This window comes from Elgaria multicarinata, chromosome 7 (assembly GCF_023053635.1).
Source record: "Elgaria multicarinata webbii isolate HBS135686 ecotype San Diego chromosome 7, rElgMul1.1.pri, whole genome shotgun sequence".
Taxonomy (NCBI): domain Eukaryota; kingdom Metazoa; phylum Chordata; class Lepidosauria; order Squamata; family Anguidae; genus Elgaria; species Elgaria multicarinata.
In genome coordinates this window covers 47,097,863-47,117,003 of record NC_086177.1, presented here as the reverse complement: position 1 = coordinate 47,117,003, position 19,141 = coordinate 47,097,863, and the positions used below count along the sequence as shown (strand labels likewise).

Below are 19,141 nucleotides of genomic sequence, written 5' to 3'. Positions count from 1 at the left end.
TAATGCCCATCTAGTGGCAGTGCTAATTTTAAGTATAGTCTCTCTCTGTGTGTTAATATCAATTTGAATTGGAAAATTTGTACTTTGTAGTGACCTCAGATGTTTGCCTTGAAACAGTTATAAAGGAATCATGAGTGATGAATCACACTGTTGATGCTGCCCCTCCTTATGGATCCCGTAGAACGGTGTATGGCACTTCGGGGAGAGACGTATTCACAAGATACACGTTCTCAGACAGCAGCTTTTATAGCTTCACACGAGCTGGAGTACCTTCTCCAAGACATTCCTAGCAATGTGTATTCTATATTTTAAAATCCAACAAAAACGTTTACAATAAGGGATACTCTGCAATATAAAGATAATTTCCTCAAGTAGAGAAGCAATAAAGCAGCCTTCATACAGGATTCAAATGGATGACAAAAAGACTTTTTCTCTTCCACACACATCCTCACACACAAATACATGTGATAATTTTTTATTCATTTCTTCTGGTTTTCATTGAAAGCAAACTGTTGTTTTATTACTCAAATGGCTGCCCACAGTGAAAACTAATGGTCTTTTGTTGATTCCTCCTGCAATACCACCTGCATTTCATTTCATTGGAAGAACTACAATTGTATCATGATCACTTTGGCACCGTTTCCTCAGTTGGGGTAAACTGTTATTCTAATGCCTTTGTATCATCTTCTAGCTAGACAAAGCTTTGGAATGCAGTGATAGTGTGGTAAGGACACAACCCTATGCATATTTAGACAAAGAGCCAGTTCGCACGATTATGTGCAGCATGTGCTGGTGCTTGCGGGCAACCATTTTGAATATTTTATGCCCGACGGCATGCATTATGCAAAAGTTAATCCTTGCACAACTTCCGCCACATGAGATTTGCACAACATGACAAGTTGCGGCAGGACATTGATTAAGCAAAGCGCACCTAGCATACATTGTCATCCACGGTGGGCTGTTTCGATCATGCAAACTGGGTCAGAAAGAAGTCTGTGCTGGCTCGGGCGAATTCTTGCTGTTGTTGGTCTTTTTTCTGTCTAAACATGCATAGGATTGCACCCTAAAACTATTTATGTGGTTGCAGAAATAATTTGGTGATGTATTTTAAGTCCTCTAATTGGTGATCTGAGAGTTTTGCTTGTAAGAATCAAAATGAGCAGAATTAAAATCAGAAGTTAGGGCGTAATCCTATGGGTTTGTTGTAAGCCTCCACACTCCTTCCACTCAGTATTTTTGCTAGATAGGCTTTTTTGCCCACCTAGCTGAGGTGTCGGAGAGTGGAAGGGAGGCTGGGGAGGCCTGTGGATATGGTGTAAGCAGTCCCCTTCTGTTCCCACCCACGGGTACGCTCTGAGGTTGCTTTTGCAACCTTAGACAGGCAGCTGGCACGGTTCTCTCTGTGCCAGCCTCAAGGGGAAGGGGGCTTAGAATCCTGGGCCCAAGCTGGGGCTGAACATGCTTACAATAATATTAATATTCTACTCAAAAATTAGTTGAGCATTTCACTGTGATTTGCTCCTGTTTAAGTATACATATAATTCAAAGTAGCTCTGTAATGGAAATCATCCATGGGTGGTTAATGTTAATGGGTGGTTTAAAGCAAACAGGAAAAACTATGGTCTGTATCTTTTTGTGGGGAGAGGGGAACCCAACCTGAAGAGGTACCCCTCCAAAAAAACCCCACCTCTAGCCCATTAATACTGAGCATGTTCAATTGCCACGGAATGTTGATTGTCACTTGAAAAAGAGAAATAGAAAACAAGAAAGAAAGGGAAAAGAATATCCTAGAGAAATGCATCACTTGCTGGCTGGAACTCTGAATGGGCAGGGCCGGTGCTACCATTAGGCCAACTAGGCGCAGACCTCAGAGGGGTGCAGTACTGCGCTTTAAGGGTCACAGTTTTATACAAATTAGCCGTTTTAAGAAAAAAAACATAAAAAAAGGGAAATATAATAGTTCAGAAACTCTTCTTAAACAGCTGAATCGAAGTTGGCAATTTGGGGCGTGTGTGTGTGCAAGTAGCTTGCCTTGCCTAGAGCACAAAATAGTCTGGCACCAGCCCTGTGAATGGGAGCATCCATGGGGCCCTACTTGTTCCTTTCAAGTAAAGATGCATTGGATTGGGCTGCATGTGTGCTACAACAATATTTTCGCAGGAACAATAATTTCAATGCTAGGCATAAAAAAACTTGCAGTAAGCATAGTCAAATTAGTTATGCTGTAGTTTTTCTTTTGCCTCTTAAAAGGCTGACACTGAATTCTTCCACGGTTTCTACTACATTATCTGTGATCTCCCACACTATCTGATCTGTATTTGATTACAACCAATTGCAACTAAAAGTAGGCCAGAGATAAAAGAATAGCTAACTGTTCCTGAATTATTAAGTGGGTTTCTGTGTGACAACAAGATGTCTTGTGTAAAATATGCATTGATTCGCTAGGTATTTGTGGTGCCTGTCACCCGGTCTTATTATTTATTTATTCCAGTTTACAAGGATTTCCTATTCATAGTTTTATGAAGCTTGAAAAATATTTGGCACATATTTTTCTGCTGAAATCAATAAGGGTGCACTTTCACTAGACGAGGGACTTTGCCTAAATGCGCACAGAGACCAAAAAAATCCAAATATATTCAAAAGAAGTGTAGATCTGCTTGCAGTAATAAATAAAAATTAACGTCCATAATTTGCATAGGGATGCAGGTGCATCTGAGTGTGGCTGGTTTATCCACACTGCATTATTTTCAATGGAATATACAATGGATGTACAATTAACAAGTGGACAAGCAGCTATGCACTGTCCATTAAAAGTGGTTTCTTTGCGTCATTTATAGCCTGCCTTTCCTTCAAGGAGCTCACCATAGCAAATAGCCCCCCCCTTCCCATTTTATCTTCATGACAACCCTGTTATGTAGGTCATGTTGAGAGATAGTGATTGGCCCAAGATCACCCACCATGGCTGCGTGGAGATTTCAACGTGAGTCTCCCCAGCCCTAGTCCAGTACACTTAGGGCATAGCTAGACCAGCTGATAACCTAGGGATCACCCCAGAGTCATCCCTGTGCGTCCACATGACGCACAGGGCATCCCAGGAGCAGGGAGGGATTATCCCTCCCTTGGCCCAGGATATCGGCAGGCCCTTTAATCATCGTTTTTCCGCGGTCTCAGGATTATCCCGAGACTGTGGAACGTGTGGGTGGGTATTGCGGGTCATTCCGGCTCCTCGCGAGTAACCACGAGGAGCCGGGCACAGAGCTCCTAAGGAGGGTGGGGGATTTTTTTTTTTTTTTTAAAAAACCCCTCACCTTCTGTGCAGGAGCATTCGTGCAGTCCACCTTCTTTTTAAAAAACAAAATGGTGGGCGCGACATTTTCATCCTAGGATGGCGCGTGCTGTGTGTAGACAGAGGGGGAGATCTCACGATAACCATATCATGAGATCCTCCCTCCTTCATCGCGCTAGACCCGTAGGTTTAGCCATGGCCTTACATGACACACTGGTTCTTGATTCATGCTGGAAGTGGTTAGACAACATTTGCACTTGGATGCATATGTGAGTGCAGATGCTGTGTAGCCACGATATTGAAAACAATGCAGTGCAGATGATCTATTTACCTAGATCCAATTCTATGGGTTTGCCTTCGAACATGTGCTCTTAAGATCGGGCATTCATTGAGGTCATTTTCATGTCTGTGGTCCTTTAGGCTGTGAAATACTTGTTCTGTCTGAACCTGAAAGGACTGGCTGCCATCTGGTAGACTGTCCTCTTGCCTGATAGGCATGAAAGATTGAAATATGGTTGCCACCTGGCAGGGACTCCTCTTGTCCACTGGCTCTATAGAGTTGGTGGCCAAGACAACCCAGGTGTATACTTTGACCTGGGGTAAGATACGTCTGCCACCAGGCAAAGAATTCTTTTTCCAATATAGTTTTGTGGAGCTAACAGAGCTGTATTGGCTAAGGCTGAGAAATTTTTACTACATTTCCTTATGGTTTCTGCCCCTACTTTAAATTGTTGTGCAAGCAGTGGTTCTTGTGAGTCCAAAGAACCAACAAAAGTAGAATGGGCCTATTGGATACTGCCCATTTTATTGTACCATATATTGTACCACATACTGTTATATATTATTTAATAAATAATCAGGATTCAAACCAGATCTTGCCGGTGCTTAGTCCCAGTAGTAGAGACACGTGAAGTAGTAATAAAAAGTGTCTTTGAATATATGGAGAAAGCATCTATCAACACCACTGAGTAACTTTACTACATTTTTCATCTGGTATTGGGGGGCAGGTGTTATAGATCAAAAGTGTTATTGGTAGAAAGTATTAAGCTTCAGCATTTCTCATTTTAAGAATTAATTGCTGGAATGTTTATGTTTATATGTATGTGAGTTCTGGAATTTTTATGCCACCTTTTTACTAGGAAAGTATCCCAAGGTAGCTTATAAAAATTCACAAAAATACACTGTGTGTGTTTCATTTTTGTCCCAAGGGTACATAACAATTTTAACATATAAGTGAAATATCAACAATGCACAATACATGCAATTTGTTTTATAGTGTTTGTCAGATATACTAAGATATGGAAGACTTTGATATGGGATACAAAATTGTAAAATTTATTTCATCTTCTGTTGCTACCAATAACGTTCCTGTTTCAATTTCCAGTGTTACTAGCTATTATTCCTTCCAGAAAACATTACTAGTGTATTTGGTATGTGGAGGTTTCAGTAGTTTTAGTTGCATGGTAGGTTCAGTTGCTCAGATTCCATGACCTGATTCACACATAATGGACAATCATGGGTTAATTGCCGATATCAAATGGGAACGAGCGCACTGCCTCCAGTGTGCACATCACTTCCACTTTTAATTAACAACCTACAATCACTCTGTTTATAGGTTGTTAGTGTGACATGTGAACCCAGACACTTTGGGTTGTTTTAGGGTTAAATGACTCTGAATTAACCCAACAAATCATAGGTTAACTCTTGGTCATTTAAGCCCTAAACAACACAGAGTGTGTCCAGGTTCGGATGTCATGCTAAAAACTGACATACAGGGTGGTCGTAGGTTGTAAATTGAAAGTGGAAGTGATGAGTGCACCGGAGGCAGTATATTTGGTCGCTCCTGCTCAACAACCCATGAGTTGTCATGATGTGCAAAACAGACCCATGTTTCTATTCCAGTAAACAGATAAATCTGGGATTTAGGGGCAGTATCCAACAATGATATTCCGCAGACTCAAATGGCACTAGCGGTTGTGCGAGCAATTGTTGCATAATGTGTTGTGCTATGCATTGCAGTGGGTGCAAACAGATGCATAACCAGTTACACAAGCAGAATGCAAAATGGTTGTACTGTGGGTGGCACAATGTGTTTGCACACGTTATGCAAAAACTGCACAACCATGCTTGCACATAGTTCAGAAACTAGTTTCCACTAGCAGCATTTTTGCTAATGGAATGACACAGTTGGATTTTGCTTTAGGTCCACCATTCTGCCACTGACAGCCATCCAGCTCTAAGGTAGTGGTATACCATACCATACTGATATTGCTCAAATAATATGTCTGTTAAGAATGTGGTTCTTAATGGGCATAATTTCCTGGCATTTTGCAACTTTTGTAAATCGCCCAGAGAGCTTCGGCTATGGGGCGGTATATATCAATGTAATAAATAAATAAAAATAAATTTAAAAATTGATTGAACATGGAAAGTCTTTAACAAAGCATGTTAAACCAAAAGTTGTTTTGTTAATTGCAAGGTGTTTTTGTTTTTCACATTTCTCAGACTCATCCAAATAAACATAAGAAGTGGGCCTTGTTTGGTTAAAAAGGATGGAAGTGGAGTAAAAAGATCAGAGTTGACAGCCGTGAGATAGATTAACAAAGAGCAAACACAGAATTCCAATTCCTTAGAGATCTATGACATAGAGAGGACTGTTGTTACTCAAGGATCAGAAAGTGAAACCACTGTAAATTAGGTATTCATTGAACGAGCCCACTAGATATCAAAGAACATGAAGAGCAGTACCTCTGGGTATTCACTTTCTACTAGTTTTCCTGGAAATTTGCCATGTTGTAACATTATTTCTGGGAGACAAACTCATAGGGTAAAGTTACTGTTACTGGAAGAGCTCTAAGTAGTCTGCTAACACAATTCCGATTTCATCCGAACAGTTGCCTAGTCTGTTGAATAAAGCCCAGAAGTAATTTATATTCTGTTAGGGGCTGGGCTGTTTTTTAAAAATACTTAATTAAAATAATTAGCACTCTGAAGATGGCTTGTTAAACCAACTGTGAATGATGAAGGGAGGAGAATATCATTTTTTAAATAATTCACTCCATATAGCATTGATAGAAGTTATTTTTAATAGCTGAGACTTGAATCTGACTATGCTATTCATGTCTCAAATGAACTTTAGATTTCGTTTTATATATGATGATTTTTGTAAAATGATGTCAGAGGTGGGAAAGATACATAAGATATTGCTTTTGGGTTTTATGTTGTCAAGTATTACTGGTTCAGGAAAAGTGAATTTTAAATGGGGATGGACACAAGCCTTATTTATTGGCTTATGTATGTTTACATAATGTTGAATAGTTAAATACCTTGTAAATGCACATACATTTTTTTCTTCGCTCCATGCCTTTTCTTTTGTGTATCTTTTTGCAAGTGACTAGGCAGCTGCTGCCACATTCTATGACCGAAGAGGAAAACAAGAAGGCACATCAACTGGGGGAGAGAAAGCCTTTCCCTGTCCAGCACTGGCAGTCATGCTGCTTCTGCACCAGGTCTCTAGTGACATACACAGGCCAATGGCATCCTTCGTTCATGGTAGAACCAACTGCTTGAGTAGAAATGCTCATTTCTGGATCAGGACAGGACAGCAGACCTCCTTTCTGTGAGCTCACTGACCTACCCTGTTCCAGAAATTAGCATTTTCATTCATTTCTGGTTGCTTTAAGAACTGCTAGTTCCCTGATTGTACTAGCTGTGGGTCCTGCTGGCACATGAGCAGCATTGGCTGTTGTCCTGAATGGGGGCAGTGGGGAGAGAGAATGAGCACATCATGTTTTCCCCTATGCCCATACAGAATAATTTCTGAAAGAGTCTATACATGTACAAACTGTATATATGTAAACTATCAAGATGTGATTAGGAACCCTGGAAAGAGCATATAGTCCAACATGTTGATTTGGAGTCTGAATTCTTCATTGGCATTATATATTCTGTAGCATATTGCATACATTCCTTCTCTCTGTACTCTGTTTATTTAAAGGGACAGTCCTAACTAGATAATCCATGATGGTGCAAATTCCCATAACTATTTACTTAATTAAAGACAGTTTCAGCCGATTTTAACTGAAATTGACTACCACAACACTGGACTCGTGTGTGTGTGTGTGTGTGTGTGTGTGTGTGTGTGTGTGTGTGTGTGTTCCAATTTGTAGCAGATCTGCAGACTCACTATTATTATATTGCAATTTTTGTAAATGTGGGAGACTATGTATAGCCTTGGTTTTGAGGTGATCAACATACTACTATGATGTCAAGAGGGTTTGAACTGAAGACTAACTTAATACTGAATGGCTTAGTAACTGTTTCAAAATGTTGCATAATGAAGTTATTATGTGGTGATCAGGTTTGCAAAAATGCCTAATGATGTAATTTTTTGTTGTCCCACCCCCCCACAACAGGGAGAAAAAGCTGATAAATCTGAACACAGATGTAATATAAAAAAGGGGCCCTAAGGCCTTATTGCAACCCTTTATTTTTAATGATCTGTTTGTTTCAAGTCTTTTAATATTTTCCCACTAGTCCTGCTTCCTATTCTTGTAACTGGCTGAGGAAGTTAACAAAGTGTTCTGTTTATTTAAAAGTTTTTATACTGTCCATAATGAGATTTCAGCATGGTATGTTGCATAAAACAAGTACAAAAACAAGAAAGGAACAGATAAAACTTTTTAAAAGATTGATGCCCAATTAAATCAGTACAATCAGGTGCAGGCTGGTGGCCCTGATTCCAATGGGGTTGTAAATCCATTCTGTGTTTCAGTCAGAACAAGCCATAACTCTAAAGGAGCCATTCAAGGTGCTAAAAATAGTTTGGGGTTAGGGTTCAGCACCTTGGACAGCGTCTTAGAGTTCTGACTGAAACCCAGAATGGATTCACAACTCCACCAGAATCAGAGTATTTAAAAGCCTCAGTAAACAGAAATGCTTTTGCCTAACCGCAGCAAGCGTCTTTCCATGGGGCATTCAATAACCAGGTTGCCACTGCTGAGAAGCTTCTCCCCCTTTGTACTTCTTACAAAAAGATATATGGAGAAGGCAGAAGGACTTGACGGCACATTAATATGGGTGTTGTTCTATAGCTAGATATCTGTTTTGGAAGTGATGCAATGCCAGGGACTTTCCCAGACATTATAGAACTAGAATAATATTGGGCGAGCAAAGTCAATGGGGCTGGAGAGACTGTGGGACTTAAGACAGAGTTTGCAGGGCCAGCCCAAGATATTTTGCTGCCTGAGACAAAGGACAAAATGGCACCTCTCCTTCCATGTACAGAAGCTGACCATACTGGTAGCTAAATCTTACTTCAACACTTGTGAAGGGACAGAGTCTTCCATCACACCAGAAGACAGGAGGATAGCTTACGGGGTATAGGGTAGTCTGCATGGCACACATAATTCTGCCCTCCATCACTTTGCCATCGCTCCTTTCCCCTGATCATCTGCTACCTGAGGCAGTTGCCTCACTCTGCCTAATTATAGGGCTGGCCATGGGATTTTGATTAGATGCCTGGTTAATCTGGTAGGTCAGTTGTGAAGGCAGACTGAGAGCACAGTCAGCGCTACACGAGTCTCCTGTTTAAATTAGTCTGTCTTCAGCCTAATGGCTAAGCTGAAAGTGACACAGCAGATCTGTAATCAGGATCTCATGTGTCTATTTGTTTTTGAATTCAAAGCAGGGTGTGGGGAAGAGATCCAGGCTGTGTGCCAAGAGACACAGAGTTGAAACCTTTCCTCCATCTACAGGCTGTATATACCTAATGAAAACCCTGGGGTGGGTGCGCAGTGGTGCAGGGTCGATTATATGATGCAGAAACCACCATGCAGGCATCCCGGGGTTTTCCCCTGAAGCTCCAAAGTAAAAAAGTTAGGGATTTACCTCAACTTTTTTGTCTCGAACGCTGCGAGGACTGTGCATCGCCATCTGTTGCTGCTGCTCTGGGGTTGCATCAGAGTGTGGCTGGGCGGATGGTGACCCCTGATGGGTCGTCATCTGCCTGGGGAGGGGAGGAGCCAGCGAGCCGAATGGCTGCTAGAATGCCCCTGTGCGGCCTCCGCGGGGATAATGGGGCACAACCCTGCAGAAGCAAAAGTGTGGGGTTTGGGGGGAATGAGGTGCCAAATTGGCATCATAAAGACAGATTGTCCTGCTTGATTCTCCCCCCCCCATCAAATAATATCTTAAAGGGGGATTTAAATTGGTGAAGTTCCATTAGGCATAAGGGCTATCCCCTAGCTCTGTGGTCCTGAGCCAATTTGGATTCCCTGGGGCTACTTTGCACTTTAAAATGGAATTTGGAAGAGCTGATTCATGGATGTCCTGCATCATATCACAAAAGCTCCCTGTTGTGTGCAATTCTGTGGGTTATGATATACTTGTTTAAGAACCAAAGATTGATATAATTCCTTATTTTTTTATGCAGATTTTCAGAAGATGTTGGTTGGTTTTCAAGAAAGCTTCCAGTAAAGGACCTAGAAGGCTAGAAAAATTTCCAGATGAAAAGGCAGCATATTTCAGAAATTTTCACAAGGTAGGTAATATTGCCCATGTAGATGCAGTTTGTAAGCTATTGGGAAGAAAGTTGAACAAAAGGATATTAATTATTTTATTTATTTCTGAAGCTGATGAAGTTGACAGTGATACTTCTTGATGGTATCATTGTAGATTCAGACTAGATCTATCTTTCTAGATTTACATCCACATTTAATTTCTTTGCTTTTTAGATTCATATTTGCTATGAACATGTGAAGGTAATGTTCTGAAGATGCACAGAATAGGATGATTTCCCCCCAGTCTTTACCAATTACATAAAATTCAATATGAAACCTAAATAAAAGATGCTTGAATGTCTGATGCAAGAGGTTGACAAGGATTTTGAAGAATATATGTGTGTAAACTTCACTGTGCCACAGTTTAGAATTTAGACACTTATTATCTGCCATCGGTTGTTCAGTACATGATTACATATTATTTCAACAGAGCATTTCCTTCCACTCATACCTCAACACAACACCTGTAATTGATTCAATCTTTAATGTGGCCATCTTGAGACTGTGTTTATTGATAGCTGCTAAGTGCTCTGAAATTCCAATACTTCTTTGTACCAAGTTACAGTGAGGTAATTCAGCCAAAGTACACAGCATAATTACCTGGTACAGCTGCCGCAGTATTTAAGCACTTCAGATTACCGGTGGAGGGTTGCATGTTTCAATACATCCCCTTTGAAAAGCTCACTATATATAAAAGCTAATATACACGAGAAAGGGCTCAGCTAGAACTATTAATTTTTATATATATAGAGGACCATTCAAACACATGATTCCCTACCTCAGTGTTTCTGAAATTGTGACTGGAACCCACCAGTGGGTTTCAGTCCTGTAGACTGCCCAGTGCCTTTTTGCTGGAATGCCCTGGGCCATGGCTGCACCATGAACACTGCAAAGGCAGGTGTGGCAGCAGGAGCAAGGGTAATATTTAAATAATAATAATAATAATAATAATAATAATAATAATAATAATAATGTTGATAAGAGAGGGAAACTATTATATGAGGACTTTGAGAGGCATGTAGCAGGGGGGAGGAGAAAAACAATATAAAATAAAGTTTTCTTTAGAAAGACCAGGGATCCTTAACTGTTTTGGGTTGGTGGGCACATTTGGAAATTATTATTATTATTATTATTATTATTATTATTATTATTATTATTATTATTATTTGTATACCTCCTCAAGGGGGCCAAGTTGGAAACTGTCATACCACTCTCACAACATGGCTGCCATGAAGGGGCATGCTCATTCATAAAATGGCTGTCTTAGTGGACAAGCCTACTGGGAAATGAGTGTCAGAAGCCACTCATTTCCCAGCAGGCAAACTGGTGAGACTAATCGAAAAGTAACTATCAAGAATCTAAGTACAAGGCAGAAGTGGGAGACTGAACACCAAAATGCACTCTTTTGAAGCCATATAAAGATGGAGCACAGCACTTTGCTTTCCTGCATGGCAACCTCCCAGTTAAAAACAATTCTAATAAAATTTAAATCAGGAGAGACAGGGAGCCTGTGAACATAAAATTTAGATTTGGGGATAGGATGAGACAGAAATATATAAAGAAATATATAAATTATAGCATTAATTTAATTATGGCAGAATTGTTTCCAGGAGGTAACATGGTGGGGTTGGTGGGTTCTGTGACACCCTGTGGGATTTATATTATAGGATTCAAAAGGGTTTCATCTTAAACCCCATGCTTTTAAATATCTGTATGAGGGACATCTGGAGATTTGGAATGAGGTGCCATCAGTATGTTGATGACACTGAGCTCTACTTCTCCATGTCATCTGAGTGAGGTGAAGCTGTGATGTACCTGTATGTGGTAATGAGCTAGATGAGGGCCAATAAACTTGTAGCTGACAAACCATGGTTTAGAAGAATAGCCCTTACTTCACCCTGGCTTGCACACTCTCCTTCTTTCCTGTCTTCCTTCAGTTTTGCCATGAGGAAGAGCTGGGAGTTTTCACTTCCATTTTGGATTAACTTCAATTTATAATGTCAATTGAACACTAAACTGTGCTTAATCTTAATTAGGCTTGTTGGAAACAAGCCAGCTTCATAAGTTCACATGGTGTGAAGCTGGATTGTTTCAAACAAACCATAGTTATGTTAGACCACAGTTTGTTGGGTTCAGAAGACATAACAAGGTGCAGTTAGTCAAAAATAGAAGGAAAAAGCTTCTGAATTGCTCCTTGTGATCACACTGAAGGAGGAGAGGGAAAAGACACAAGGCCAGGGGGAGTCTAGGTCACCTATTTTATCATGACACCTGAATATAGCCAGTGGGTTTGACAGAGATTATCTGAATTCTAAGTCCTCCCTTGGCCCCAAACCCATTGTGGGATCTCCCCTTCACAAAGCCATGCCACTACCTTCAAAAGAGTAAGGAATTGAAAGATAGAAGGATACTCTTCAAGTAGATGCATATGTAGGTCTGATCTAGGATGGATCACTGTACTTAATGTTGTTACTGGATGGCATATAAATGTTGTTTATCTATAATAATGATAATAAATAGGCAACTCCAAGTGGTTTAAACACACTTTAAACACACTGTCCAAATGTTTTAGGTACAAAATGATACTAGGAACAAAAAAGTTTGAGAAGTAGATAATGGCGTACTTCAAAACATCATCAACAACATGACTAGTTCTGTATGCTCAAGGGAGCTTTCAGTTTGTGCTTCTAGAGAAGCAATAAGACACATACCTCAGACACGCATGGCAAACCTCTTTTGAAACTTTGGAGTATTTCAAGGGAGTTTGTGATATGTGGTATCTGCCACTGGAAGTAAAAAATTCTACTGGGCATGAATGATCACACCTAAATTAACTCTTTGGGTGCTGAGTCAGGTTCCTGTTGCATTAATGCTACAATAAAACACAACTAAATGTATTTACAACCAGTATTTTTATGGTTAAAGCAAGTGGCATGTTGATGATAAGAAAGGTCTTGTTGGATAAATAAAACTAAATGTCTGTTATGACTACTGCTCTAAAACCTGTTCATTTCTTTGAAGTTATTTACAGAGAGAAATTTAAAATTCAAATCATTTGCAGATGGAAAAAGTTATTAAAAATGCATTAGGGTTGAAAATGGATCTGTACACACTGATAACATATTCAAAACAAATTTATCCCTTATGACAATTAAAGTAAAAGAATTTTCACACCATCAACCAATAAATCTCATTTAATTTGAAAGCAGGTGGGGAAAAAAAACAATTGAAAGTGCTTTTACTAAAATAGACCATTAATAGCAATTAAAGTAGAAGTTGCCTCAAACAAAATAAAATTTAAACTCATCAAGCATTGTTAACTCTTTCCAGTTGCATCTTTCAGATACCATGCTTCATTTTATCGTTGTCCTGGGATGTCTTGAATTTTTTGTTACAGTGATAAATGTGCCAGGAGGACTTATTTATTTATTTTATTAATAATGCTTATATACCAATTTATATAATAAAATATCTAAGTGGTTTACTTGTAAATATTAAAAATCTTTGTAAACCACCCAGAGAGCTTCGGCTATGGGGCGGTAGATAAATGTAATAAATAATAATAATAATAATAATAATAATAATAATAATAATAACAACAACAACAACAACAACAACAACAACAACCTCTAAAATGCACTATTACAACAATTTCAACAATGATAACAATAAAAGTAATGCAAGGAATTGTAAGATATAGAGGCATAAGCATAATTACAATTAATTACAATCCAGACAAAGTCTGGGTGAGAAAGTGCATTTTCAAAACTTACCACATTTTCTGCCTCTTGAACTACATGGAGGAAGTGTGTTCCAGAAGGTAGATGTTGTTACTGAGAAGGCCCGCCATTGAGGTATTACATGGTGACATTCTGTTGGTCATGGAACAATCACCCAGGTCTCCTTAGAAGATCTTAAAGGTCAGCAGGGTCTGCTAGTTGTCCTGGGAAGACAGTTTGGTCCCAAATTATTTAGGCTTTGATTGTTGACAACATAACCTTGAATATGGCTTGATAATTAATAGGCAGTCAGTGTAGTTATTTTAATGTGAACATGGCTGGGTGTCCTACTGAGCACTTTATTATTATTATTTATTATTATTATTTATTTATATAGCACCATCAATGCACATGGTGCTGTACAGATAACACAGTAAATAGCAAGACCCTGCCACATAGGCTTACAATCTAATAAGTTGTAGTAAACAATAAAGAGGGAAGGAGAATGCAAACAGGCACAGGGAAGTGTAAACAGGCACCGGGTAGGGTGAAGCTAACAGTATAGAGTCAGAACAAACTCAATATTTGAAGGCTATAGGGAAAAGAAAAGTTTTTAGCTGAGTTTTAAAAGCAGTGATTTGAGTTTCATTGCTGTATTCTTCACTAGCTGCAGCTTCTGAACCAGGCAGAAGGGCAGATCCACATAGAGTATATTACAGTAATCTAGTCATGATGTTACCTGTGCATAAATCATAGTGGCTAGGCTATCCCTATCCAGGAAAGGATGACTCAGGAGCATAGGAAGGTGCTGTGAGGCTTCCGGAAGAACTGTGATTAAACAAAGGCACAGTTCATTGAATTCATGTAATTTCACAGTTAACAAAAGCACTGTGGCCACATAAATGCAATTGACATAATCGTCTTGGTTAATCAACAGAGCATGAAGCCAGCCATGCTCTGCCAGAAATCCCACGTACCCCTCAAGTGCTCACCTTGCAATTATTGTTCAGTTTACAATAGTACACTAGTACATCAGAACTGGTAATATTTTAAATGCAAGGAGGGGAATTTGGGCTTTTGTAGACTATTTAACTCAGATCCTGATTGAAACTATTGTTTTGTTCTTAATTCAGTCTAGTTATGAACTTCAAATAAGTGGCTTGCTCTTGTCATGCTTGCTAAACATTTGTTAATGATTGTAGTTTGTTTCACAGTTGAACACACTAAGAATGCAGATTTTGACAAATGTCCAGGGTGGGGCATGTTCCTTTATGTTGAAACATTACTGATTGTTTATTTATTGTGAAATATAATGGTTAAATCCATGCTAAAGGGGGCTAACAGCACATAAAAATGATGAAATATAATAAAATAAAATACAACCCAAAGACGAGACAGGTAAAATATCAATAAAAATAAATGAAACCAATTTCAATGTATCTTCAATATTTCAAAGTCAGCTTGCCAAAGACTGTTCTGAATAAAATGTCTTTGCTTTTTGATGGAAGGTTGTCAGAAGAAAGTCTAGGTCAGGCTCCTTTGAAAAGGAATTCCAGAGCGTAGGAGTAGTCATCAAAAAGGCCTTCTCCTGAGATCCTGCCAATGGTGCTTGAGATGTTGGTGGGAAAGAAAGAATGTCCTTTCCTGAAGATATTAAAATCCAGGCAGGTCCATAGGAAAGAATGCAGTTTTTCAGATATACTGGTCCTAAATTGTGTAGGGCTTTGTAGGTCCTAAACAGCACTTTGAACTGTGACCAGAAACATACCAGTAGCTATTGAAGCTGTCATAAAACGTGTAGGGGGAAAATATTGATAACCTTTTACTTGAGAGGTACTGAACATAGGCTGCCTGGAAGTAGAAATCCCTGCAATAACTTTCATCAATACCCCCCCCCCAAGATTACTCCCCACAATAGTAGGTGAAACTTCTAGACATAAGTACAGAATGACTGACTTTACTCAGACTCACAGGCCATAGCTAGACGGGGCTTTATCCCAGGGTGATCCCCAGGATCGTCCCTGTGCGTTCACATGAGGCACAGGGGATCCTGGGATCAGGCAGGGATGATCCCTCCCTTGCCCTGGCCCTACACTTTAAGCCCACTTTCTCCGCGGTCTCGGGCTGATCCCAAGACCGCGGAATGTGTGGGTGGGCATCACACTTTGTCCCGGCCTCTCGCAGTTACTTGTGAGCAGCTGGGACCAGCGCACAGGGCACCCATCAGGTGTGGGAGGAGCAGGATTTTAAAAAACAACAACAACACTTTCCTTCTGCGCAGAAGCGCTCGTGTGCTTCTTCCTCTTAAAAAAAAATGGCGGACCCAACATCCTCTCCCTCTGAGGTCGTGGCGTGCCGCATGTAAACAGAGAGGGAGTTCTCACGATAAGAATATCGTGAGATCTTCACCCCTCTGTTGCGTTAGACCAGTAGATCTAGCTGAGGCCATAGATTCAATAAAACTGTTATAACTTAAAAACATTTATTAGACAATTTAAAGAAAGTTAGAAAAACAGACAAGCCTCCATTCAGCAAAACACACTTTCAGATTCTAGTAGCTTTAGAAGACAAAATCTTGCTGGACAAACACAGACAAACACAGCTCCAATGACAACACCAGTATTGAACTCTTCCCCTTCTCAAGAAAGACCATGGTCTTAAGTCTAGTAACTAGGCTCAAGCCAGTGCTGAAAAGTCAGCTTAGGTCTTGATGGTTTGAGAGAAGAAAGAAGAGTATCTGTATACTCACAAATTCTGCCATCACTCATACTGACTCTGCAAAGGAGTTCTTCTCCACAGAGGGACTTCCATTTCTTCCATGCAAAACCAAGGAGTCACTCAGGCCTACATGCTAGGCTGAAAGCAACATCCTGGATGTCATGCCTGAAGGAAAGGAAAGACATCTTTCTCCTCTGTGTTCAGACTTAAATACCCTTCTCAAAGACAAAGGCCTCCCTCCTAATACATATTAATTCATGCTAAAATATCTTATTGGTCCACATCATCAATTTAGATCATTCTCCTCCCAGAATGTTCCATCCCTTCTGACGTACCTGTTTATCTCAAAACTGGACATTACTTCTGCTTTTCATGTATTCAGTTGTCTGGTTTACTTCTCTGTTCTTCTGGACACTGGGATTTTCTAAACTACAATTCTACATTTCCATCACCCTGGACCTTTCACTTGGTTCCTTTAACAATAATACATACAGTTGGTACAAGTCAGTAGTTCTTATGACTAATGTCTTTGGGCAATATCAAACAATATTACATCAGGCCTTATCTAAACGAAAGCGTCTACCTCTTGATACAGTGTTTTATGTGTGTATGCTTACTTTCACCCTTAGTATTAAAATACTACCCCATCACTTATGCATCCATTTAAACCTATTCTTTGCCCCCAAAAGCTTCTTTCTCTATGCTATGCCAACAATCCCTTATAACACATATTCTTACACATATTCAGTAAAATTGTAAATGAAGAAAAAATCCTTCACATGGGAGTCACATACTACAAATATCCAGCCTCAGTCAACAGTCTGGTTGCAGCATTCTCAAGCAGCTGAAGTTTCCAGACACTTCAAAGGCAGCCAATGTACAGCAAGTTACAGTAGTCCAAACAAGATGTAATTAAGCCATGTGTCTCTGTGAGGAGACATGAACAATAAGCGAGGAGATCTGGTGTTGATTTGAATGTAGGTCCATAGTCAAGTAGATCAAGTGGAATCTTCCAGTTCCACTGCACTACCTTTGGGAGAAGAAAAGAGGGCACGCTATCTCCTGGTCCTGGAGTGCAATTCTAGTTGGTAAATATTGTTTTAATAGGAACATTTATGGTGGAGGGGGACCATCCTGCTTGATGAAATTTTATTCCTGTGTAATCACATTTTTATTACCATCAACCACTGTCAAAAACCACATTTCAAGGTCATATGTGTAGCAGATCTGGTTAAATAGCTGTTTGCAAATAGCATTTAAACTATACATTGTATTTTGAGATCTAAACACATTTCTCCTTTCAGTTTCTGGAAAAGAACTAGATATATACAACAATCATATGGTAAATGTTGGCTTTTCAACTGCACTGTTGGCCAGGCAAGAGTAACCTCACTATGCTGGCAACCTTTATGGATTAGGCAGCAATTCTTCAATTCTGGCAGCATTATTGCACTGTGTTTCAACAGACAAAGTGAAATAACTTGTCTTGATGAGCTCTGCCTTACTGACTACGAAAAGCTACCCAACATGCATAATTTGTCCTGATCAAGCTGGTTGGCAGTCTTGGCACGTAGAGACTGTGAAATGCTTAATGCATGTGCTGAAATAATATAAATAATAGAACCCGTTAAAATGAGTTTTTCCATTTAAATTTAATATAAAATGCAGGTTAAAATGCACTCATGGATATGGTTTCAACTAGGCCAAAGGCTGACAACTTTTGTTTGCACGGTACCATGAGATGACAGTCGTGGTCACTGTGGGCTTGTCTACACATGCCATTTATCCAGAGGTGATCATTAGGTCATGCCTGCGCATCCAGATGTTACACAGCTGATCCCGGGTTGAACCAGGGACGAGCACTCAGTTCTCCCAGGATAGCTGGGACTGCTTTTTTCCTGTTTTTTCCCCGCTGTCTCAGGACCATTCCGAGCTCCATGGGCAGTGTGGCTCTCCCTCCCGGGGTCCTCCCTCTCCCCCACGAGTAGCGGGGCTCAGGAAATGGACACAGAGCTGTGCGGGGGGAGTCCATGGACAACAGGGTGAGGGGGAGAGCATTTTTGCCATCTTTGGGATGGGGCTCAGGTTTCTTCCAGTGCCAAGTTTGTTGGGGGTTTTATTTTTTTAATTGTTCCTTCGCACAGGATCGTGTCTGCGCAATTCATGTCTGTCTCCTCTTTTTTTTAAAAAAATGGTGCCCTGGAATGTCCCTCTTTACTTCTGGGACAACTCACTGGTGTGTGGCCCTTGAGGGATGATCCTGGAAGTGGAAAACTCTGTGATCGTCCCACCCCACTCCCCAAAGGGCTGCAGGTATAGATGAGCCTTGTGTAGTACTAAAAACCTCTACATCTGTAATATTAAACTGTTCAAACTGGAGCGAATAAGTATGAAATAACTTGTTATCCAGAACCATCATTTGTGCATCAAATAAGTTAATATGGTTTGGTTTCTCTTGTTGGTGGGCACATGGATAGTGGTCAACATTCCCATGCCCCTTACCTTTGATTTTCAATTATGAGGTCTTGAAATTACTTTTTAGTGTTTGTTTTTTGTTTTTTCCAGGATTTGCTCCTTGTTTGATATGCTCCTCTTTTTCAAGATAGGCTTTTTCAAGACAGGCATACAACAAATAGGATTCCATGTTATGCTTTGATTTTCTGTGTACTAATTTCTGTCTGTATAAAGAGATTGTGAAGAGCACCAGGCAAGGGAAACTTCCTAATGGCTGTTCAAGCTGCAAGTCTATGAGGAATAAGCCTCTCATATTTCTAATTAAGTGATCCAGATCAACAGTTGGGAAACAATTCATGCAAGAGTGGCTTTCATCTTTCTAGCTTCCTCCATCTTTTACATAG

The 19,141-nt window shown here is 40.0% G+C and overlaps 1 protein-coding gene across 2 annotated transcripts in view; it reads left to right on the top strand.

Moving 5' to 3' along the window:
- DOK6 (docking protein 6) overlaps positions 1-19,141 on the top strand; it is a 286,745-nt gene that overhangs the window by 108,818 nt on the left and 158,786 nt on the right. The window contains exon 2 of one of the 2 annotated variants that reach the window (XM_063130513.1): positions 9,720-9,827. The exons of the other annotated variant lie outside the window; for it this stretch is intronic. Coding sequence (XP_062986583.1) covers positions 9,720-9,827 — 108 coding nt within the window. The remainder of the gene's footprint in view (positions 1-9,719; positions 9,828-19,141) is intronic. 2 annotated transcript variants of the gene reach the window in all.